Source organism: Pyrgilauda ruficollis, unplaced genomic scaffold (genome assembly GCF_017590135.1).
Source record: "Pyrgilauda ruficollis isolate IOZ18807 unplaced genomic scaffold, ASM1759013v1 scaffold38, whole genome shotgun sequence".
NCBI lineage: Eukaryota > Metazoa > Chordata > Aves > Passeriformes > Passeridae > Pyrgilauda > Pyrgilauda ruficollis.
In genome coordinates, this window is record NW_024525267.1 from 7,761,958 (window position 1) to 7,786,402 (window position 24,445).

The following is a 24,445-nucleotide window of genomic DNA, read 5'->3' on the forward strand; positions in this document are numbered from 1 at the left end:
CTCCTGACATTTCAGATACTGTGATGGATTGCTTGGATAACATCCCCCTCAGCAGTCAGCTTTCCCTGCAAACTTACTGTCCTTTCTGTAGCCTCCATACGTTCCACTTTCCACAGCTCTTTAAAGAAAAATTTTGGTTATCACTTGAGTTTTTTGATGACATTTCTTCCTTTTTGGCAGAAGGGCAGGGCAGGAATGTCTGTTTCTTCTGCAAAGGGGCCACCCACCAAAATAACTGGGAGCATTACTGGGCTCCAGCTCTGGCAGGTGCAGAAAAGGATCAAATAATTCTTATACCAGCAGGGAGTTCTTTTAGCCAGGTTTTCTGAGTGCCTATAGGTGTCTGAGTCATCACCACCAAACATCACCTCCCCAGTCTTGTTTTAATCTGCAGTCTATGGGGCTGAGGGTGGTAAAATACTGGAACAGGTTGCCCTGGAAAGGATGGTGGATGTCCCATGCCTGGAAGCATCCAAGGTCAGGGTGGATGGGACTCAGAGCAACCTGATCTTGTCGAAGATGTCCCTGCTCACTGCAGGGGGCTTGGACTAGGCGACCTTTAAAGGTCTTCTGCAACCCAAACCATTCTGTAACTCCATTATTCTATTTTAGCCAAGGTTTAAGAGCAGTGTAGTGATTCTTTAGATGGTTACACTTCCACAGATTCCTTGAGAACTGACGCCCAGAAAGACAGGAGAAATTATAAATGCCCCTGAAAGGATATCCCATGCAGAGAACCAGCATCTTTTCAGATGTCTGGGAGTGCAGAGAGGAGAGAATCTTGAAAAAAAAAAAAACCAACAGAAGGAAAACCTTAGACTGGCACCTACAAATGCTGGCATGTAAATCAACCACAGGACACAACCCCCCCATAGTATTTGGGGAACAACTGTTTATGCAGTTCTGTTATTTAGGCACAGAAAAAAAGTCCATTTCTAAAGCCCCAACTGAGCTTCTCCTCCCTGCTTGCCTAGCTTTGTCATCCTTAATCCTAAGCCCAGAGCAGGTGACAGCAGTCCTGGACTTCCCATCAACACAGTGGAAAACAATGGATAAAAAACCTGCTGGGGCTGGCTGCTTCTCCTAGCTCCACTAGAAAGCAGGATGAGTGCCACAGCACACACATGTCAATTATCTCACACAGAATGACACCACAGAGCCCCTTTTCCACATGTCCAACCTCTCCAAGCCAGAGACACAGCCCTGCTGCCACCTCCTTCTCCAAAGAGCCCATGGCCAGCAGCCAGCTGAAGCAGCCAGAGGAAAAAGCAGCTTTTTGCCCTTTTTTCCCTCAAGCAAGGGAGGATGAGGCCTTGAGAGGCTGGCTAGACTCATCAAAGAGCAATGCAAGGCTTTTATGCTACTCAAACTGAAAATAAAGCTCATTTTCCACCATGCTTTTATTAGAGAAATTCAAGACAGAAAAGACATTGCAGTCACAACACAGCAGGCAAAAACAAAAAAATAAAAATCCAAGCCTGGAAAATCTTTCAGGATTTTAACATTCCCCATTCCAGACCAGAATTTTATCAAACCAAAAAATGGGAAGGCAAGGAAGAAGGAAAGAGAAAGAGTCAAAGAAAGAGAAAGAAGGAAGGAAAGAAAGAGAAGGAAGAAAGAGAAGGGAGGAAGGAAGAAGAAGAGAAGAGAAGAGGAAAGAAAGAAAGAAAGAAGAAAGAAAAAGAAAGAAAGAAAAGAAAGAAAAGAAAGAAAGAAAAAGGAAAGAAAAAGAAAAGAAAGAAAAGAAAGAAAGAAAGAAAGAAAGAAAGAAAGAAAGAAAGAAAGAAAGAAAGAAAGAAAGAAAGAAAGAAAGAAAGAAAGAAAGAAAGACTCTCCTCAAAAACAGTTGGGGTAGGAGGGGGATAACAGGACAGCCAGGCTGGTCAGCCAGGTGCTAAGGGCCTTTATTCACTGGCAACATTGCCAAGTAATGTTTAACAGATGGGTCTTCTTCAAATTTCCAGTATCTTTTCCTGACCCCAGCACCCATTACTCTGGGGCACTTCTTTTTGACCAAGACTTCTGACAAAAATGACACAAATTTTCCTGTAGGGAGTGTCTGTATTGACAACCCAATCCTTTGGAAAATTCCTAAAACAGCCACAAATGCTATAAAAATGTATTCACATGATTCAGCTTATGCTTTCACTCAAATTTATCCCCTTGATGGCTCTAACAAACTGCAGGTCTCTCTCCAAAACCCCTCTCTAAATTTGTTTAAAAATCCTTCAGCCAAACTCTATGATTAGTTTTCATCCCTTAACCTTTCTAGTTACTCAAGGCATGAATATGGAATGAATTTATGGCATTCCTATCCCTTAATGAAATGCAAAGATCCTGCATGAAAAAGCACGCACATAGATTCTGGAGTGAGACATGCACACGCAGTACTTGTGTGTGAGTGACATACATAGCCAAGTAAGAAAATCCTGTCATCTGTAACTCACACCCAAGACTCCAGGTATCAAAAAACTGCACTCAAAGCAGCTGGTGGTCTTGTATTACCGTGCTGGCTGCAGCAAGCTCTTCACATCTCATTAACGGCGTAATGAAGGCTCAATCAGGGATACAGCTTATCAAGACTGCGAAGCACAGGCACACAGAGGCCAGAGGAGAAAGATCAGCTTGTACCAAGGTTTTTACTGTTTAGATCTTGGAATTAGGAAAGAGCTAGTCCTGCCACAGAAAATATTTTCCAGCGAGCAAAAGGCACACGGAGACAAAGATCAAACCCTCAAAGTGCTTGGAAGGCTCTGCACAAGGAAGGTGGCACCAAGCAGGTCATGCTCAGGGCTCATTTCCACAGGTGGGGCATAAAACCACTGAAGCAATGGGGGTGCTGAAGCCAGAGGCCAGAAGAGCAGTCAGGATGGGGACACGCACGCTTGCACTGATGACCAAGTGTCCCTTCAGTATGTTACACAATTAGCACTAAACTCAGCAGCTTTATATTTCTCATGTATGCAGCAATTATTTGCAGCAGGGCTTCCTAATGTTCTCTCTACTGATTACATCACAGAATCAAAGAATAACAGGTTGGAAGAGATATTAAGGATCACCTGGGCCAACTTTTCATAGTCAACACAAGATGGGCCAGCACTCTGTCCAAGCAACTCTTATCAGTGTCCTATTTTGGAATATCCATCACTTCCCTGGGGAGATTAATCCAAAGGATGATCTCACCATGAAAAAATTTTCACTTCTGCCCAATCAAAATCTCACCCATTACCCCTTGTCTTTTCCATTTGACTCCTTGCACAAAATGAATCTCCATCCTCTCTGTACACACCCTTTAAATACTGGAACATGGTGATAAGCCTCCCCTAACACATCTGTTCTCAAGATTGAACAATTTAAACAATTGAACAATCTTTTTAATGTAACATATAAATTTATATATTTCCAAACAGTTGGCACTGATGTGTTCAGACAAAATCTGAGGAAGAAAGGTTGCTGGAAGAAGAAATTAGTACAAAGAGGGATCCAACACTGATGGAGCAACAACAGCACCAGCAGTGAGCCTGTTGCTCACCATCCTGCAATCCATGCTGGGATCCCAGGTGGGGTCAACAACTCTCCTTGGCACATGCCTGCAGACCCTCAAGCATCCTTCCATGGCAGCTCAGACCCTGCCAGAAACGTCACATTTCTGCCATCTCCCCTGCCCACAGTGCTGCTGGCACTGGTCATCTGCTGCTGTCAAAAAAAGGAGGAGGATAGAACACATATGTGTTCTTCTTGCTGGGTAAGGGAGCTGAATCTGCTCACAGAAGGACTGGTGAAACCCCAAGGCCAGGATGAACTACGAGGTAGGAGCTGGCAGCTGCAGGGGATGAAATGCAGAAAACAAGAGTAAGACCCAGGAGGATGAGCCCATCCCCACCTCATATCAGACCACCTTTGGCCATTTTTCCCATCCTCCTTGAGTAAGAAGCTGAACAGTGCTGGTACACAGGACAAGGACCACGATCAAGGAGCACTGCCTGCGCGGGGTCTTTAACACCCACGGAAATCAATGGCAATATCCTCCAACCTCAGCCCCTGCCAGACCACGCTTGCAGCACTAATGGAGGCGTAGACACGAGGAGCAATAAATGAGCAAACTGCTAATTGTGAAGCTTTCCCATGTCTTCTCTGTGAAGCAGGAGTGAGTGCAGGGTGCCTGAGCAGGCACAAGATGGTACTTGCACGGTGATTGCTCACTGCTAAAGCCGCTTGCTTTCATGGGGACGTGCAGGAGCACGTTACCACCCACCGCACACACATTACTTGAAATTACTGCCCTGCATGACTGCATGTGAATTTTGACTCAAAACAAAACATAAATCAGGTCTCAAACCTTACCTAGATTATGAAGGGGAAGTTATATAAAGTCATTCAGTAATTTACACCCTGTATTTTACCTTTATCTCTGTTATTATCAGACCTTCCCCACTTTTTCTTCGTGTGGCAAGAGATGAACTGGCAGTGTACAGCCCAGTGTGGGAAGGACAAGGCGACAGCCAGCAAACAGCAAAATGACAGAAACACCAAGGAAGATGGTAAAATATTTGAAATGGTATAAAAAAGACATAAAATAAATTGCAGAGAGAAATTTCACACCAAAGGATGTTATTTCTTGAGAACAAACTCCATTATATTGACTGTGATAGTCTCCTAAAAGAAATGGTGCACTTTTTTTGGAGGAACTGAGAATCAGAAAGAGCATATTGAGTGTGGAGAGGATGCTGGGATGCTGCATGGCCAGGAAAATGGACAGACTGATGTACCTGGTCTCCATCTCTGAAACTGACATCTCACCATAAAGAACTTTAATCATGAAGAATAAGACAGAGATAGTTTTCAGCTTAAAATCTCTGCAAATTAATACATTTTGTAGGAAAAACAGTCAAATGCAGTGTTTATTCTAAGCACTTTCCTGCCTCAGACTCATTAACCCGGTACCTTACATGCTGTCTTTGTCATGCAAATTTGTTAAAATACTGTGCTTTTCATAAAACATTCATACAGACAAGCTCACACTGCACAAATACCAATTGTAAGTGGAGCAAAAATACACTTACTTTTTCCTAATATTTCAGCTCTACACCTAAGTCTTATCCGCATAAGCAGTTTGTGAGAAACCTGCTGCTGCTGCCACTGTAGCACAAAGGTGGAAGATTTCCCAAAGCAGCTGATGTAGGCAATTATAAACTGAATTACCACATGCCAAAGCCAAATGAAAAGACTTTGTGGAAGGTACCTGTAGCAGAGGTTTTTTGAGGAAGAGAGATCATTACAGTGAGGAGGAGAGATACCCTGCACTTAAGGAGGCCAAACATTGCAAATACTGCACCTGTTTGCTGAGCTCCTATTTAGGAGCCACCTGCTCTGTCTGCAGCACATCACCACAAGAGTTTGCTGGGCATCCTCACCGTGCAGCACCAGGCATGCTGCTTCCAACTGCTCAACTGGCTGGACATGATTCATCCATCCAACATTGGGAGCCCAGCAGGAGATACAAAATCATCTCCATAAGGTCTGCAGCCCAGCTTGACCCACTCAGTGAGAGAAGACTCAGGGCTGGAGAGGGCTAAGGGAAGGAAAGGTTCCTGATTTACAACTGACACAGCTGTGGAGAAGGACCAAAACATCACCTTCAGGATTCAGTGTTATGACAGCACTCTCCCTCCTCCAGTGGACTTAGATTTTGGAACATGAACTACAACAGCAAAGCTGTGGCCAGCTTCAATTCACAATATAAACTGCACTAAACCAAATTCAAATACACAGGATAAATGCAGGAAATTTTGTCTATTTTCCCTCCTCCCTCCACACTTACCAACTACTTTTGTTTCAAGACAATCTATAACTACGCTATCTCAATTTAAACTCTGAGCAACTGCTCTCATCCTGTATTTGGTTTCGAAAACTGTCATTTCTTTTTTCAGGCCTGAGAAAGGGCCCACAAACCTGGAAAATATCTAATGTACCAGTTGGTCTGACAGAAGAAAATACTACGTTCTCAGACTTCCCAGCACTATGAGGCAGAACTCAACAACATTGCCTGAGGTGCCAGAATCATCTGCACTGGTTTTCATCAGGTTCAGAGCTATGACACAAAGGTAACCAATGTGAGGCATCTTAACAAGAGCTTTTCTTTATTCTACATAATAACAAGCCAACTGCAAGCCAGGTATACCTCCCAACCTGTCTGCTAGACCCGGTTCCCACTCACCCAAAACACAAGGTTCCATTACTGCTCCTGAGCACAGATGACTTCCCAAAGGAAACCAGGTCCTCAGGGGGATGATGCACACATCACTGGGATGCACCCACACCACACAGGCACTGCATGGCAAGGGCCTGGAGACTAGGAACTGCACCCAGATTGACTACCCTGCAGTACAGGCATAACCAAACTGAATTGGACTTAACACACAAGTTTTAAATTATTAAAATAAATTAGCAGAGTCACAAAAACAAAATGAAACAAAACAACAAAGAAATCCATCCAAAACTCCTTCAAACACCCTCCTCACCACCCAAAGAAAATCTCCAAATCCAACAAAGATTGGGGCAGGATCTATAATCAAAACGAAAACAAAACAGTAATTTTGCTTATGTGCTTCATAGCATGTTAAGAAAATAAGTACTTGTTCAAACACCTGCAATGATTTCACAGATGCAGGAGAGGAGAGTGAACACACTGAAACCTGCTTGGTTTCGAAATTCAGCTCATTTGGCACATCCTCCACTTTTGCAAGAAAACAAACAGCAAAGGCAGACAAGCCATGGCATGAGCAGCCCTGCACTCTCCTGCCCACCTGCCTGAAGCCCAACTCAGAGGAACCTCCCTGGCTACACCAGCTTAGCTTCATCTTACACTCAGTCCTCAGCCTGCCCATTAAAATGGTCAATAGCAATGCCAGCTGAGAAATGTCCATCACTGGGAACTCCTTTTTACAGGTCACTGGCCACCCAGACAACAACAGCTTCTAGCCACGGCTGACCTCCCTGCGACACGAACCGCTGATTTCCAGGAGAAAGACAAGCCATGAGCCATCCGTTTTCTTCATCGTAATTAAAACAAAACCAAAGCCACTCAACTGTTTCTATATGAATTTGTTTGTACAAAATAAAAATGTGCAATCATCCTGCTATGTTTCTGGAGACTGAACACTAACGTAGTAAGAATCTGAATGCGTTCAGTTCATCTACTGTTGAACAAAAATCAGCATCACAACAGTTTGGATAACAAAATGTTCTGCTGCACAGACCTCCAAGTAAGCTGACACAACAGATTCAGATGGGTGTGTCTTATGATGGAGAAATTAACTGTGAAAAAGGATAAAATGCCCTTTAGATATGTTGTTTTCAGAGTCATTAAGACAGAAAAGGAATTAAAAAAAAAAGCCGTCTCCACAAAGTTCAAGCACATGTATGAAAAAACAAACAAACCTGCCTGGATGACTGACTGTTTGCAATACTGGCTCTGGCAAAACTGGCTTCTTTAGTTGATCAGTCCTGCTCCCACTGTGCTATACAGTGCTGTATGATGCAAACAGATCAGTAGGTTTTAAGAAAAAGGGAGCAAAACCAGCACAATACACACTGAAGTTCATATCAAAGAAAAAAGCACACCAGTTATTTCCTCTTGCAAACATTTTAAATGTTTGCCATTTGCAGAGATTCTCAATCAGAGACAGACTGCATCATGTTTGACTCCAGTAAAATGTCTCCTGAGAAAGTCTGCCTTGATCTAAGATTCTCATACTTGGGTTTTAATTTCCAGTCATATTTACAGGAACCTGCTTCCTCCAATTTCCTAATTGAGAGTGCATGGCTTGAAATATGCCCATCAGCTATCATATGACTGCAAATCAACTATCAGCTTAACCAAGAGATACACATTCTCAGGCTTCAGAAGATAATTACGCACCCCAGATTTTCCTGCAGCTTCCAGAAGAGCAGATGTCAACAACCACATCAACAACCAAGACCACTGGTCCCATCCAGCCTCGCAGCTCCTGCACCCCGACGTCTCAGCAATTCACGGAATTGCTACCACAGTAACCAACAAGATACATGGAAATGACACAACAAACCCACAGCTGGCTGGCTGTGTCCAGTCTCTGCTCTGAGCTGAACTCCTACTCACCAGGCTCTTGGTCCTTTGTGGATATGCACTCTCTGATGGACTCTGTTATGCCAAGACTAGCAGCGGTGGGCAGTGGGCCAAGCAAGGATTCCAGTGCAGGGGGTCTTACAAGAGTTTCACTTCCATTTCTGCATTCCCCATCTTCATTTCTTTTACCTCTATCCTTCTCATTAAGTTCATCATAAAAGTCCTTGTTTAAGTGATTAGCAGCTGCTTCTAGTTCCTCATCTTCTGCCTCCTCCTCTCCAAGAATGCTAGAGGCATTATCTTCTATAGAATCTGTAAGGGGAAAAAACCCAACAGATCATTGCATACCATCTGTTACAGAAACTAAATAAACAGAGAGGCGCTCATTTAAAGAATAAAAATCTTTAGAGGAAATCTGTAAAAGAAATACACAATATTTTACTTCAGTGTATGAAGACATGGAGTTTCCAGATGCTCTTCAAATTCATTACCTTGACTATTAAAATGTATTTTTGTGACTACAGTCACCATTTAAAATAGAAGCACCATCTTATCATATTAGGTAAAAGGGCTTTGTGAGAGAAGTCAGCTACTTCCTGGTATAATTACAAATTAAAAATAGCCAGTTAAACCTGCACAAAGCCCTTCCATATGGGAAGTCAACTGGGGAATTTGGCGACAGAAGGGTCTAAATACTGGTCCACTGCACTTTCAGTGATAAAAAGAAACATTCTCAGGTGCCAGTGCCAAGTTTATACTGCACCAGGAAAGAAAAACAACTGAAATCATTAATGAACTATCCCTGAAATGAACAATGTGGTTGTTTTGAGGACTGATTTATGAACGACCTATTTGGCAGAGAGAACCCCAACACAAGAGATCTTGTACTACGCAAGTATATATATGATCACATTTATCACCATAACGTTCATACACTCCGGACTGCCAGATCTGTGCTCCACACTATTTAAGGAGTCATAAGACTTTACAGACTTACCATCTTTAGTGAAATTTGCAAATACGCCTTTTACTTTCGGTCTACTGTTTTCTAATTCACTCTCTATTTCATCTTGGTAGCTCGATATTTCTCCTGTGGTGTTGAAATAAAAATAAAACTCAGCAGTCATTGATGTAATATTGAAGAAATGAGTGATATGTTACACTAAACACAACTCATACCTTCAAAATCCTCCAGCTTTTTTGATAATGCCTTTTCAAGCTGAAATGACAATAGACAAAATAAACATGAAATTACTAAAAAAATACGCACAATTGTAAACTGTGAGCTGTACATAGAGACAGAGAACAACTGGGTATTTCAAAAGCATAAGCAGGTTTTGAATCACCACTAAAATTACTTTGTAATGTCAGACAGGCATGACAGACAGGTCTCAAAACACTTGACCAATTTAAAAATGTAATCTTCCCCATTTTTATACTTCAAAAAGAGCCTCCAGTCTGGCAAGCTGTAAATAAAGGCCGCATTCTCCAGCAGTCAGATCCTGTGACTGTGCCTGTAGATGTGAGAAGTGCAAGGACAGTGCTGAGACTGGAGTGCCCACACCAGACAGAGCACATTGGTGATGGCAGAGTGAAGCTCTGACCTACAGCACCTGGCTGGCTCTTGAGAACATCACTAACACCCCTACAGACCCTTAAATGATAGCACAGTTACAGCAAGCAAAAACCCTAACAAACCAATAATATAAGAATTGACTATGACAGCAGTAAAATCTTCTCCTCTGCTGCCAGCTTTAGTTCATGATTTGTAAAACAATTAAGCCACATGAGAACTAATCTCTGTGGAAGTGGGTGTTGTACCACACAAAACCACCAGCAGTCCCATTAAAGTAAATGGGTTATTGTTTTCATATCTATTTTTAAAAAGTTCCCTGTAATGGCACTTCTCCTAACCACAGGTATCACCTTAAAAACAGTGCATGGTTTCTAATCCCATGAAATTTTTAATTGGGAAGCTATTCCTTTGCCAATAAACCAAAAAATATCTTTAGTTAATGGGTACCATATGCACTAATGCTCATCCCTCTCTCAAGAACCTCAAAATAAATGTACTAAATCTTACTAAGGGCTGGTCAGTTAGGATTTAGCATTAACTAAATTCAAAAGGGAACACACAGAGGGAGGAGAGAGGAAAGAACCACAGAGAGCATCCAATTCAGAATTTACCTGCTGTATCTTCAATTTTTTTTGGCCAGCTGTAAACGAAGGAGGATCACATTCTTCTTCCAAGTCAATCTTCATAAACTCATCTATGGTCAGCTGACTGGTTGGTGTATCTTGAAACTCTGTCAACCTACCAAAGCAAACAGCACATGACCAAAACATCCATAAGAACTCCTTTGAAAGTAACAAAATGTGCAAACTGCCAAGCTGTGGAATAAACATGCCATCCTTAGCAGCTCTGGCTCAAACACAGACTACACTAAAACTTAACTGCTACTAATTGTTTCATCTGCTGCAAAGAAAGTATCTTTTCATATCCCAAATTAGCTTTTGATTTATTAGAGTATGTAACATACTTTTTTTTTGATGAACGAAGACTAAACAGAAATACTGCAGCCCCTACAGTCAATTAAGTATGGACAAAACTAAGACAAGAAACACTCATTCCTCCCCTCTCCTTGCTTTTGTTATCAACAGCAACAACAAAACGGATTCACCAAATAAAATATCTGCCATCCTGGTTTAGGAGTTTGCTCAAAAATCTTGCTGATATGTCATCATGATTAATTTACACAAAGCATCTCTTCAAAGTAACATCTCTTCAGCAGGCTGGAAGAGGGACGAGAAATAATCTTCCCAGGACACACAGAAGCAGTGGTAAAATAAATTGATCATTTGCACATCACACAGATTAAATAGATGGATGAACGTAATTTGACAATAATAAATTTTGGAATTGTTTAATGTTTGCATTTTTAAAGTTCCTACCTGTGTGAGAGATCAGACTGGCTCCATGGGGAATTGCCATGAAAGCAGATGAGTCTTTCACAGGAATTCAATCTTAAATAAGACCACGTGGTCATAACTTAATCCACAAATACCAGCATTTTATACAGGTGGCTGAGAATAAGCACATCCATTTTACAGATGGAGAAAATGAGACAAAAGGTTAAGTACAAAGCCAGGTCAGGAAACGTCTGGCAGAATGCTTCTCTGACAGAAAGTGCCCTTTTAATAATATCAACATTTTCCATGGGAAAATGGCAATGATGGGTCTGCAGCTGCTTCACTGGAATATTCCCATCTTTCAGAGGAAGCAGAGCTGACAACAGCTTCCATCTGCAAAGCTAGGGAACTAAAAATGGTGATTCAGTGCTCTCAGCACAGGACCTTTCTGCATTTCTCTCCCCCTAAAAACAGTTGTGGTTTTCTCCTCAGTTCTCTCCTCTACCTCTGGTTGCAATAAAAGTTTTTCTCTGAAGAGGGAATTTTCTCTAGGACAGAAATTCAGTTTCTAGCCAACACCAGGGTCAAAGCCAGAAGCACAGGGCCACACTCTCCTACTATATCCTCATCAATCTCTGTGTTTCTTCCTTTACAAACTGAGGAGCAAGAAAAGACAGCCCATAAGGAGGAGTGTAGGCAGGCTGCAACTGCAGGACACTTTGCCTGGAAACATCCCACTCCTGCAGCAGGGGCCAGAGGAGAGAAGCAGCATCTCATGCCATGAAATGCACAGAGAGAGCCAGGCACCTCTCTGTGGCTCCAAAGCAAGCAGCACACTAAGCCCATGCATGGCTATGCCAGAGTTACTGCTGCTGAGGAGAAGAAAGCCTCTGAAAACTAGACTTGCTTTTGGAATTCAAGCATCTCCACAAAGCCCCAAATTAGCGATGTACTTAAGAGTGACTGACAGCCCAAACCCTTCCCTCAGAGTACCAGGGACCAGCTCCCTCCTCCTCTCTTTCAGATCAAATTGGAAAGGAGAGGAGGATGCTGTTGGCAGCAGCAGCACCCAGCTTTTAATTAAAAGACTAGAAATCTTTCTTGGCGCTAACGGGCTTCCAGCATGCGTTACCCACCTTCCAGGAGGGAGCCACATCTATCAGGTTAGAGGGAAAACCTGGCTAGGGCACTATTATTATTATTATTATTATTTAAATTTAGCTTTCACTTAAAGCCAAACCCATGTATCATTTGAGGAGCATGGCTCTTCCCAGTCACAATAATTAAAGAACAGCCATCCGTCTCTCCACGAATGAACCATGTACTCACAGGCAGCCCCACTTCAGCAAGACTCTTCCTCCCAGCCAGCCTCACCTTATTGAAATATTACTCTCCTCCCAGTGTTAAAAGCCAAGGTGCACTTTGGCAAAAACACACAGTTTATTTATCCAGAGCTTGCTCTGAGTCTGAGATGAGCTGCCAGGGCCCCACCAAAGCAGCACCACCTCTGGGCATGCTGAGCAGCCAGGAAAACACCAGGAGCAAAATGCATGAAGCCATGCTGGGGACAAGATGACCATGCCTGGTGTCAGCACCTAAGCCCTGCAGACAGCTCAGGCTCTGTCTGTCCCTCTCCTGCCCACAGTGTCACCTGACTCAGGTCACGTACCCTGCACCCATCAGATGTCAGCCCTGGGGTGAGCTAGCACGAGCTCCAGCCCAAGCCCCAGCTCCCACCACAAGGCAGGATGGGTCTCTCCCAACACCTTCAGTGTGGCTGCACTAGGACAAGGCAGAGCTACATCATGTTTACTGCCAAGGAGCTCAAACTCAGCACAGCACAGTTCAACCATCTGACCAGGCCACCAGTCCCATGCCCCTGCCCTCCCTCCTTTCCTCAGCCCTGATCCAAGCCAAGCAGGGGGATCCAAGACCACCCCAGGGGGAGGGCTGCCAGCATCACAGTTTAAGCACAGGCTGGTGGTGATGCGAATTTAGAGCAGAATGTTATTTTTTCACTTCTCTCAAGTCCTGCCCCCAAGGCTCTAACCCTTCTCCTAAAATGAGGAACCATCCCTGATGGTCAGGATCCCAGCTTGAGCATCATCTCAGTGGGAGAGCGAGCTGCGCACTCAACATTTTCTCCTTTAACTTGATATAAATAAATACCTGTGTTTGTCAACCATTTGCCTGCCTCAACATTTTACATTGGCTGATATCCTGTCTACATATTTTTAAACATTCTTTAATTTTATCCACTGTTTGGACACATGCCACCAAGGCAACAAACTGATGCTGCAGCAGTCTGCACCACATGAAACAAAGCAACATTAGTTTGGCAGTTAAGAAAAACTGACACAACCTTAATTATAAACACAATAATTTCAGGGGCAAGGGAGTGGCTTCATGAAAAAAAAAAAAATAGCTACAGGCTATTTTTTAAGTCCCACATAAAAAAGTTATCCAAGTTCATTTTTCACTTTTGCTAACCTAAAAAAAAAATCCAATAAGAGTTGCCACTCTAAGTTATGCACAGACAGAGGGAAAATAAACAGATATACAAATTAAAATATTATTTCCTTGGCATAAATTCAAAAAGGCTTTAAAAATTGAAATTTGGCAGACAAGGATTTTCTATTTATAGTCAAAGCAGAGGCAACCACTAAAGCTCAGGCTAAGATTCAACTTCCAGTATAAACCGTCCTCTTACAGTTTCTCACAGCAAACTCTTTCAATAAAATTCCTTTGGGAGAAAAGTTTTTCCACAGCCTGGTGTCATCTGCCTCTAACCCCAACCATTTTTAAAAAGAAAAATTTCCACAGTTGTTGTTTCATCCATTTACAGACAAAACCACACCTCTGCTTCTGATAAAGCACTTTTGTGCACAAACCAGTAAACCGATTCTATTCACACTTAATTTAACTCCCAGTATGGGAAAATGGGTCAATCGTTTTGAAGTTAAAAGCAATATCCCTTTTACTTTGTTCTGTTCCAGGGATACCCTCCAGTGGAGACTCCTGAATCCAGTCTGCAGTGACAGAGAAAACAGACTCGTGTGTGCAGCAAAGGGCTCGGGCTTGGTGTTTAATTGAGATTCTGCAGCAGTGGGGTGCAACAAAGAACACAAAAGAACAAGGACTTCTGGACTCCAACTCACAAATCCTTCAGGAGCCCAAGTTCAAAGCCCAAGAGGGACTTCTAAGCAGAGACCATTCAGGAACAGCCACGGTGTCCTTCTGCCTACACACAATCAGCATCGAGCTCTAGAAAGCATGCAGCACGAGCAGAGGTATCTCCATACAGAAGGCAAACAAATTACAACAGCAGAGAGAGTTGTTTTGTTAAAGAGGGAATGTGGGGTTTAGCCTGAGCCATCAGCCTTTAAGCTACCTGCTATGAGAGGTCTTTTTAATGTACTTAAAGTATTTTATCAATGGATTAGAAAAATAATAAACTGAATTTGCCACACTGTTAGCAGAAATATACGAGAAAGAACCTTTATTGCAAGATAAACTGGTGCTAGCAACTAAACTCCCCTGAGTTTTCCCAAATTAACAATATAATTAAAACCATAAGTAATAACTTCCATGATATCTACATAATCTTAACTGTCGTACCAACTACAAACATTCTAGCAATAGATCAGCTGATCTGACACCTCAGACAATTCCAGACTCTGGAAAAGTAAGGGATATACTTTAGTGTCTTAGTGAAGAACCAGAGTATTGCAGAACATCCCTACTGTTTTAATTTAACCTTCATCAGTGCTTCCTGCCACTCCAAACCTGCGCACTCACAGCAGAGAAGCTCAGAATTCACACTGGTGTTCAAATCATCACTATTTCTATACTACAAATCTAACAGTCTATTGCATCATCCTTCTCTCCTTATTTTTTTCCAAGCCATACAATGTTTACACATGAACTATTTATGGAAGTATGTAAACACATACACTAAAAGCGATACTTAATATAGAACATATATCTAAAATAGCTATTAAATGCTTCCTACATGACATAACAAAGAGTTCTCCAGCAGCCACCAGTAAGTAAATAAATAGAAGAGTAATCTGATATGTAAACATTGTACATATATATAATTTTACATGTATTTGCAGTAATATAAAAGGAATTTTTAAGCCTGTATAAATGAGTATCTCATTACCAAAGGTAAGGACAAAATCAGAGGTGATCCAGTTGCTGTGGTTTTACAACTTACAAGCTTATCACCTGAGCTGTGCTAAATTATTCTGTCTGTTCCCGGCCAAATGCAACTGTTAAAGAGAAATATTCTCCCTTTACACAACTTCCAACATTAATACACATCACCTCTTTTTGCAATGGACTAAGAGCATGCACACAGTCATTTACTTCCAATGAATAGGTCACTGATAATTTATGGGGCTCATTTGCTGGCAACTCTCTGATGTTTCTCTAAGTATTAAGAACAGGTACCTGTAAAGATTGTACTACATAAAGCACCCTTTAGAATTCGTTGCTGTTACTTGCTCACATCAACAGAGATTTGAAACTGTCACAAATTCATTAGCATAAATTTTAAAGCCCTCATTCCACAAATGATTACACACAGAGTTAACTTGCATTAAGACTTGTGATCTACTATCAGCACCTGGATAATCCCACCAGCACCTCCCTGGCCATTCCAGAATTCTGTCAGTCTAAACCACCTGAAAATTTTTCCTCTTTTCTCCCCTCTGATTGAAATGCTCACACCATTCTAATGAAACAAAATGTCTTAGCATTCCTTAAAATTCTGCTTCATTAGCATGGTTTCTCTGCTGTGGTCTGTCAAAAGCATTCTATGATCTCCTGGAAAAGAAAAATAGGGCTGCTTAATTTCTCAACAGCCACTCAGATGAGATAAATCAAACATAGGAAAACTATTTACAAGATCTAAGCCTCAGTTAGTGCAAACAAGTTACTGATTGTTTCAAAAGTAAGAGTCACCAAATAATTTTGAAATTATATCTTTAAGTTTGACGTACTAAAATATATTAGGAATCTAATTAATGTATTAGCTTGCTACTGTATAGAAGCTGGATTTATAAAAAGGAACATTGCCTGTGAAATTGAATTCCTCAGAAATAAAACCTTTTTTTTATTAAACCAGACCATCCAACTTACAAAGGTATGCAATATCAGCCCACATGGATCAAGTTGTATTTTACTCACCATACTAGAAAGGTTTCTGAAATCATCTGTAAGCCACTTGAATTGATTGAACTGGAGACATGAGACATTTCTCAATTTAGCTTATGGCAGCCAGCAAAGGAGCTGCTCAGCTGCTGAGCTGAGATCAGAGCAGACACCACCACCAGGTCTTTTACATGAAATAAATTTCCTGGCGTTCTAAACGCTTCTCTCCACATCACACTTCAAGCAAGAGCCCTTACAAGAAACTCTGACATTCTGAGCATCCTCAGCCCCTCCATGCTCAAACCCCTCAGGTGGCCAGCTCTCCCTGATTCACTGGATACCCTCCACAGAATTTTAGCATGGCTGTACTTGGATGACAGCCCAACACTGACTCCTACATAACCTTTCCCTTCAGTCCTGGCCTTGACAGGGCTTTAGTGTTTTGAACAACAACCTCACAGCTACCCATGTCCCTGTTACCTTCCCTTCTCACCCTGACTCATGTATGGCTCCTCTCTTTGCCTGCTCTCTAAGGCGTCTGTCCAGCTTGAGACAGACACAAGGTTTATGCCAGCCACATATTACAGAAATTTAGAAAAAAAACCAAAAAAACTGTAGGCAGTGCATTCAGGACATTTATCTCTATGCATAAATCATTAATTTTTCTAGAAAAGTATCACCTCAGTCATTGAAAGAGCTGTAACAAGGTCCCCAGGATATAAGCAAAGGACCCCATTTATGAAAGTCCCTGCAGCATCTACAACTGGTAAATGAAGCTCCTTCATAACAAGTCTTGTCTTCCTTCCCAAAACACTATGAGGTTGTGAAAAAAAAACATTCACCCCAAAAACAAGTGATTTAAACCCATTCCGGCCTTTCGTTCCAATTTCTTCTAAATGAAGCTTTGCTGCTTCTGAAGTTCATCACAAATAAGTTTTTTGGCAGATAGTACTTTATGGAACTGAGAAGAAGTATTTTTTATGCAAAAACCAGTTCAATTTAAAGATAAAGTGAGCAAGTCAAAGCAGCAAAATGCAAATGTTAAGAAAGATAAGCTGATTTTTTTTTTTTTTTTAATTCTATGGAAGAAGTGCCTAAAATCTTCAAACAGGCATAAGGACTGCACAGTATTAGATAATGCACAATGGACAAGTATCACAAGAATTATTCTTACTGAAGATAACACAAAATGTAGAACACAGAGAAAGCATGCAAGAGGTGAATAAAAAGATGAAGGTATTTAAAGGTTAAAAAGACAGAGGTGAAGACAGGTGCACTGAACACAGGTACAAATGTGAGGACTGAACTAAATAGAAGGACTGGGTTTATTAAAAGTTAATTTCTGCTACCTCCACGGATGATTACATAGAAAATAACAATTTGACTAATTAGCTAATATTTGTACAGTACTTTGAATATATAAAGTGATATATAAGTTAATATAATTTCAATTAGACTGGAAATGAGATAGAATTATCAGTGCATTTATTAATATTTAATAAGTTCGCTTTCAACAACAGTAACAAGCTTTACATTTTAATTGTGTGCTTCAAAACATAAAGCTAGAAGGCCCTGAAAAGTGACTACAAAGTCTTCTCTACCAATATTACCAAAAACCCACTCACATTAAAAATAAACAAGCACTGCTTTTTAACCAAACCGATGCCAAAATTAAGAGCTCTTGGTTGGAAGATGAGTGACAGCACACATGGGCCATGATTTGTCACTTTTTCCTTCCAAAACAGATTCCCCTCATGATCAGGTCATGAATTTTTATGATCTGGAGATACTTCACATTTTGGTGAAGCTCCTCCAGAGCTACTCCTCCAGCTCAGAGCAGTGGAAGAGGACAGAGCCTCCAGGCAGGCAGGCTTGGTGCTCTCCAGCTGGTGACAACAGGGTGAACTAATCCAGACCCACCAGAATAGTGCCCTTCTCAGGGAAGGGCTGCCACTTCTTGCTGAGGGTCTTCCCCAAACATTCCTAGGAATTCCCAATCAGGATTTCTTAAAGAGCATCATTCCTGCATCCTCATCCACACATTCCTGTCCCTCCCAGGCAAACACACATCATGTGGGACCTTCCCTTGCAGATTTCTGCCACGGGCACCAAAGCAAACCCAGCTTCCAATGGCCTGTGCTTCCCCAGGAAGCCAGCTGGGAGCTAAATCAAACCACGCAGCAGAGCCTGCAGCCTGGAAGTGCCAGCATTATCTGGACTCATGTTGGGTTTCACTTCTGGAGCTGTCAGGGCAAAGCCATCAGCAGTGAGCACAGCATCCAACACCTTCATAAAACACAGCAGCAGCTACTCTTTACCAACCAGAGTAACTATAATTAAAAGGAAATAAAACTGCACATCAAACTGAGAAGCAAAGGAATTTTTAAGAATGTGAAATAAGTTCTTATTCATTTAGATAAATTCTATTTGATGGCATTTTGAAAGGAATTCTTGAAAGAAGAGGAAAAAAGCTAGAGTGCAGAAAGAGTTATTCAAAGGTATTTTTTTTATTTGCCTTCGTTAAATACTATATAACGTGCTCTTATTTGAAAAACATCAATCAAATTTATAGATTCGTGATAAATAGTTGTAATTATAGCTGCCTGAAAATAATTCAGCTGTCACGTTTACCCTGTCAAAGTAAATAAGGCTGTCATTTTAGTTGATGTGTGTGACTTGAGTAAACATTTCAAAGCATGAATTTTGAAGTAAGATTTTCTCGCTTGAAACAATTGCTCAAATTAATTTCCCCTCCAACTCTAATTTATTATGCTTATTTTCTTAGTAAGTACAAACTCTTTAGCTATTTAACCAAAGCATCTTGGAGTAAATTGTGGTGCATAACTCATTAATCATACAAAATGCACGACTGAAACACATGACCTTTTGGCCAGAGGAAAAAAGGTGGCATTGGTACTGCTCCATCCTTATAGCTATAGTACCTTGAAGCATTTAAAAGACTTTAAATTTATCCCTAAACCACCCATGCATAGCTGGAAAATAGCATAATTCCTGTTCCACCAGTGAAGACCTGGGAGAAAAACATTTTTCACATTTAATAAGTGAATATTTGTAACAAATATTAGGCTCAGTTGGATGTGCTTAAGCTGATCCCAGCAAGGTGAAGAGAGACATTAAGCAAGCTTTCTGAAGACAGACTTTGGGGGAACAAACATCAGAATATATTGGTGATAGAAGAATTTCCAGCTGTGGGCAACAGAAATCATGGCATTTCAGTTAGGTCATTTTTAACTCAACCTATGGGCAAAGAGTATGTTACAACTTTTCAAAAGTAAAATGACTGAAACTGGGTATCTGCTTGCATCATTAAACTATGGAAAACACTAAGTAGTGATCTTTTAAAAAACAAACACACAAAAGGTACTTGGAAAATTCCCACTTTCAGAGGATCCTTCACTGAACTTAGCATTAGATTCACTGTGCTGTCTTCTATTTATTAGCAGTGCAACACTACCAAAAATGAACACTTCAGCAAAATATTTTGAAAAGTTCTGTTCAATAACAGCTTAAAGACAAGACTTTTCATCACTTGGCTTCTGGATTAATGAAAAAAAAATCTCACAGTAGACTGTCAGCTTTGAGAATCAATAAATTACTTTTTCTGAGGACATGACAATACTGTTAATATTACTGACATAGCATTATTTTGCCTCCAAGTCTTCACCTGTTAAATAGGCACAGTGCTCCTTACTATCTTTGCTGAGCATTTGAGGCCTTACATAAGGTGTTAATACTTTAAAATGACCAGCTAAAACAAATACTTATTTGATTCATGGCACTTTAACAAAAATAACCTGGTTTTCTCCAATATACATTTATTTTAGACTATATCACTGCTCAGTACTGTAAACCAAAGATAAAAGCAGTAAGACTGCACTGACCTTTTCCTTAATGTAGACTCACAAACCTTCACCACCCTGATGACCTCTTTAACAGTCCGTCGGAAATCATGCATTCTTGCTGCCACTAGCAGAGCTAGAGAACAAGCAGAGAAAGTTAATATCAGAAAGAAGGAAATTTCCTGAAGAAAAGCAGAAAAGTCAAGTAACTATACCATGTCTTTGTCCCTGCCTTCAGCTAAAGAGCTGTAAATGCCTATGCTCAGCTGTGTCCCTGAATACTGGTGATGGACCTGACACAAACTTTGCTTTCCATCCACTAAGCAGAGTGCAAGTTGCACCCTGAAAAATTCTGTGCTTTAACATTTGGGAAATCATGGTTATCTGCAGCACAAGAATATTTCAATGATTTTCAGTTACCATCTTTTTAGCAGGACTCACTGAATTCTGTCCTGAATAAAAAGATCTCCAGAGAAACACTGAATGTGCCTAAGCTGGTCTCCTCATTGCTGCCACTACTATCTCTGTCTTGCTGGTGCCCAAGTGCTCTCCTGCAAGACCCTTTACACAGCCACATAACCAGTTGCATTTACATGGTGTCTTGATTTAGAGCACCAGCTCTGTTTTGAAGCACCACCCTCACTCATCATACAGTAGCTCACTGAACAGAGCAGTTTTAAGCACAAAAAAGTGATTTTTAATAGAGGAAACTAAACCAGAGCTCCACTTCTGGTATGTGTTTAAAGTGCTCCTAACAGGAACACCAGGGCTGAACTAACAATTGGCCATTTGAGCTACGTGTGGCACAGACTTTTAAGCCAGGGAAACCAAACTAAACCCAGTCCACTAAACCCAGTCCACAGTCCAACACGTGAGCTGCATATTGCATGGAGTGATGGAAGGGGCTCAGCACCACCTGCTTCCATCTATTGATCCATGTCTGTTGAATTAAATTCCTTGCTCGTGTGGATATAGCCCATCAAAGAGTAGACTGCTCTCCCATAGCCTATATTCAAATTTTTAGCAATGTGCAACAATCAAGTTCTGTTAACAAAAAAGGGCTAGAAATGTCAAAAAAAATTTTGCATAGTCCTGGGTTCTCAAAGTTTGAGCATTATCTCTCATTCATGCATAAACATGTAAGATCTTTCAAATAAAATAATGCACATACATGAACTCTGTGACTACCTACACTCTTCATTACTCTGACCCCACTGGCTACTATCTTTTAACCTGGCCCTCCCAAACCCATAGGTTTTATGCAAGCACCATGACAGTGATGGATCTTGGAAAAAGATGAAGAAAGAGAGAAAAATAGTTTCACAAAACAGGTCAAAGAGGGCACTTCTTGCATAAGACTCTGTAAAGACACAAATCAAAGTGCTTGTACTAATGGTGTCATTTTAGCTGACAAAAAAAAAACCTTTTAGCAGCTAGAGCCTGCAGAGTGGGGGCAAGAAAAGCACCAGAAAGGAGCTTAAAAAAAATTCAAACCATAAGCTACAAAGGGTCTGAGCAAGCACTGTAGGAGCAAGGGCAAAAATGAAGTTATAGTTTCAGAAACTATTTCAATGAAGACCTATATAATCTGCAGATGCCTGACAGAACAAAACCCCTAGCAGGTGGATATCACCCATGAGAAGGGGAAGGGCTCATTTGGTCCAGGCTCTGCCGTACCTGCCCCGCAGAGCCCCGAGGGCCGGCGCCCGGTGTGCATCCAGTCCCTCTTCATCCTCTGCAGCAGCCTCAGAGCCGTCATGGACACCTCGTGGTTCTTATCCCCGAACTCCAGCATGTGTGCAAAACGGGGAATGTACAAACACGGATCTGCAACAGAAAGGAACACAGTTATGCCTAACCCTAACATCGATTTAGGAAATGCAGCGCAGCGAGGCTGCTGAGCTTGTCTGGCTTCACCTCAGCAAACACAGACTGTGCTCCTCTGCCACTGAGCTTTAAAAGCACTTTTTTAGGTAACCTAAAACAAAATAATTTCTTTCTCTCTAGACAGGAGCTCTTTAAAGCACTGCACAAACATTCCTACACGCTTTTCAGCATCCAAGGCTGCACACGCTGACTGTGACATGTGAGCAGTGTCACTGGTATCAAGGAAATCATGCCCAAAGTGAAGCATTTACAAAAGCTTTTGCAGAATGAGGACACGATTTAGGCCCAAAACATCTAACATCTCTCTTCCAACATCTCTCAGAAAGTAACAAGGTAACTTGTATGTTTCATCTCAAAGCTAACTACCAACTACGCTTGAAAATAAATTCATTTGCTTAAAATCCTCCCTAACAAAAATCTCGTTACCTTCCAAGATAATTCCAGCTGCTTCTCAGACTCACATTCCAAGAATACAAAACACTGTTTATTACAGACACTAAGGCAGACTTCCATCAGCATAAAGTGGAACCCAATTAACATCATTAGCACTATGACAATTTACATCGGCCACAGATCTGCCTCCAGATGTATAAACTTATTTCAAGCGTTGGTGTTAACAGCTTCAAACTAACCAAAATATGTCAGTACAGATTGTGCTCTGCCTAAACCAATTTATAATTTATCAAACAATCTTGTAAAAGCTACACTTAACACATGTTTACTCTGAGTTGAGATATCAATTTCTCATTTCCTGCCAGCCTTTTATCACTTGACCGAAAATCCATGATGTACGGTAAATTGTTAACTATTAGTCTCAACTCAATTTCCTCTGCTGATCCCCTACGTGGGCACTTAAACCGATAAAGATGAAAATTCAGCTCAAAATACTGTAAAAATCTTACAACTAATCAAAGCAGTTTCATTTAGCACCAAGTTCTAACAATGATGCCCTGTTGCTATCCATAATTACCAAGATCACACCATAGGTGATAATGCCTGTCAGCCCTGCAGAAGCATTTAAATGAAAGCACTTATAAAGCAAGAACTTCCAACCTCAAATTCCCTCAAAACTGGAGAAATTCCAGGCTGCAAGCAGGATCCAAACATGACTCGAAAAACCAAAGGTTTAGGAGAACTTTATCAATCCCCATGATTCTAAGGACAGGTGTTCTGCACTTCCAAGTATGACTTTATGAAGCTCTATTCCAGAGAAATTACATATGCCAAATTCAACAACAAAAACCCCAACCTTTTAGAAGCCATAGACTGGGTTTCAACATGCATTTAAACTTTGCTCTTGGTACTAAAGGAACATGTAGCAATGCCTGGTTTGCTTTTCCATCTCTTCTTATCCAGAGTGCCCAGCTTCAGCTCCTGCAGCCGCCAGAACAGAGCAGACACCACCCTGGCCACATAATGTTTTAAATATTCATCATTTATTTCCATCCCCCCACTAGGATGAGAATTACAAAGGTAAGGAATTCCAGCATCAGTTCAAAGGGAGATAACTGAGTATCTCCTCTGGGTCTGGCCCTTATTCTTGCCAAAGCCAGTGGCAAGAGCCGTACCCATGGCATCTTAGTATCTATCACCAGCTTCAAAAGGTGTTTCTTTATTTCTCCATTTATTCTTTCAACCCAGCCCAAGCTCTGGGGGTGCCAGGGGATATGGAGGTTCCATTGTATCCCTAAAGCAGTCATAAGCCCTTGAAGGATCTTTCCTGTAAAATGAGTTCCTTTAGCAGAATCTATTGCTTCCACAATCCTATATCTTGGAATTATTTGTTCCAAAAATGCTTTAATAACTAATCCTGTAGTTGCTGAAACAGTTGGAAATGCTTCTGGGCACCCTGTTAGCTGACATACTATTACCAGAAGATATTTAAATCTTGCCACTCAGGGTATTTTGGTAAAATCCACCTGGCATCTTTGGAAGGGATGTACAGCCCAAGACTTCCCTCCCTTGGCAATTTTCTTTGTAACCCTGTTATTTGTTTTAGCACAAACCAAGTAACCTTTAATAGTTCACTTTGAAGAGGTACAACAATTACACTTACCATTTTTAGTGGTACCCTCTAGAAACTGGACTGAATTAATAATAGTAGTACACAATGCAAACAAATACGTTCGCCTTTAGGAAAACCCCCTTTTCAGTTATCACTCCTCAATCAATCCATTATTTATACGGAGTCAAATTTCACAGGACCAAACTTTGGCCAGTTTAATAATACTACCAATTGGAACAGAATTACCACAATTCTCTTCACCACATACCTCACCAGATTTGGAGAAGCAACTTTCAGCTCTCTCTCTGGAGCTGAGTTTCAGAGCTGAATTTCAGGAGCGTTTACACATTTGCATTGTAGCTATTCAGACATTTGTGCTGGCATTCATGCCCACAGGTCATTTGACAAAACATTGCACATCGTTAATTTGAATTCTGAAGCTACCAAACAGTCAGAAAATGAATACGTGGGTGGGTTTTAAATAGCAAGCCTTAAAGAAACCAAAAAAAAGTAGGACAG

The 24,445-nt window shown here is 41.2% G+C and overlaps 1 protein-coding gene across 1 annotated transcript in view; it reads right to left on the bottom strand.

Annotated features, from left to right (window-relative positions):
* The window catches only part of BRF1 (BRF1 RNA polymerase III transcription initiation factor subunit), a 186,767-nt gene that overhangs the window by 63,788 nt on the left and 98,534 nt on the right, over nt 1–24,445 (bottom strand). The window contains exons 8-13 of the mRNA XM_041476161.1: nt 21,712–21,861; nt 20,077–20,170; nt 10,295–10,421; nt 9,287–9,326; nt 9,105–9,197; nt 8,141–8,419 (exon numbers count right to left, since the gene is read on the bottom strand). Coding sequence (XP_041332095.1) covers nt 8,141–8,419; nt 9,105–9,197; nt 9,287–9,326; nt 10,295–10,421; nt 20,077–20,170; nt 21,712–21,861 — 783 coding nt within the window. The remainder of the gene's footprint in view (nt 1–8,140; nt 8,420–9,104; nt 9,198–9,286; nt 9,327–10,294; nt 10,422–20,076; nt 20,171–21,711; nt 21,862–24,445) is intronic.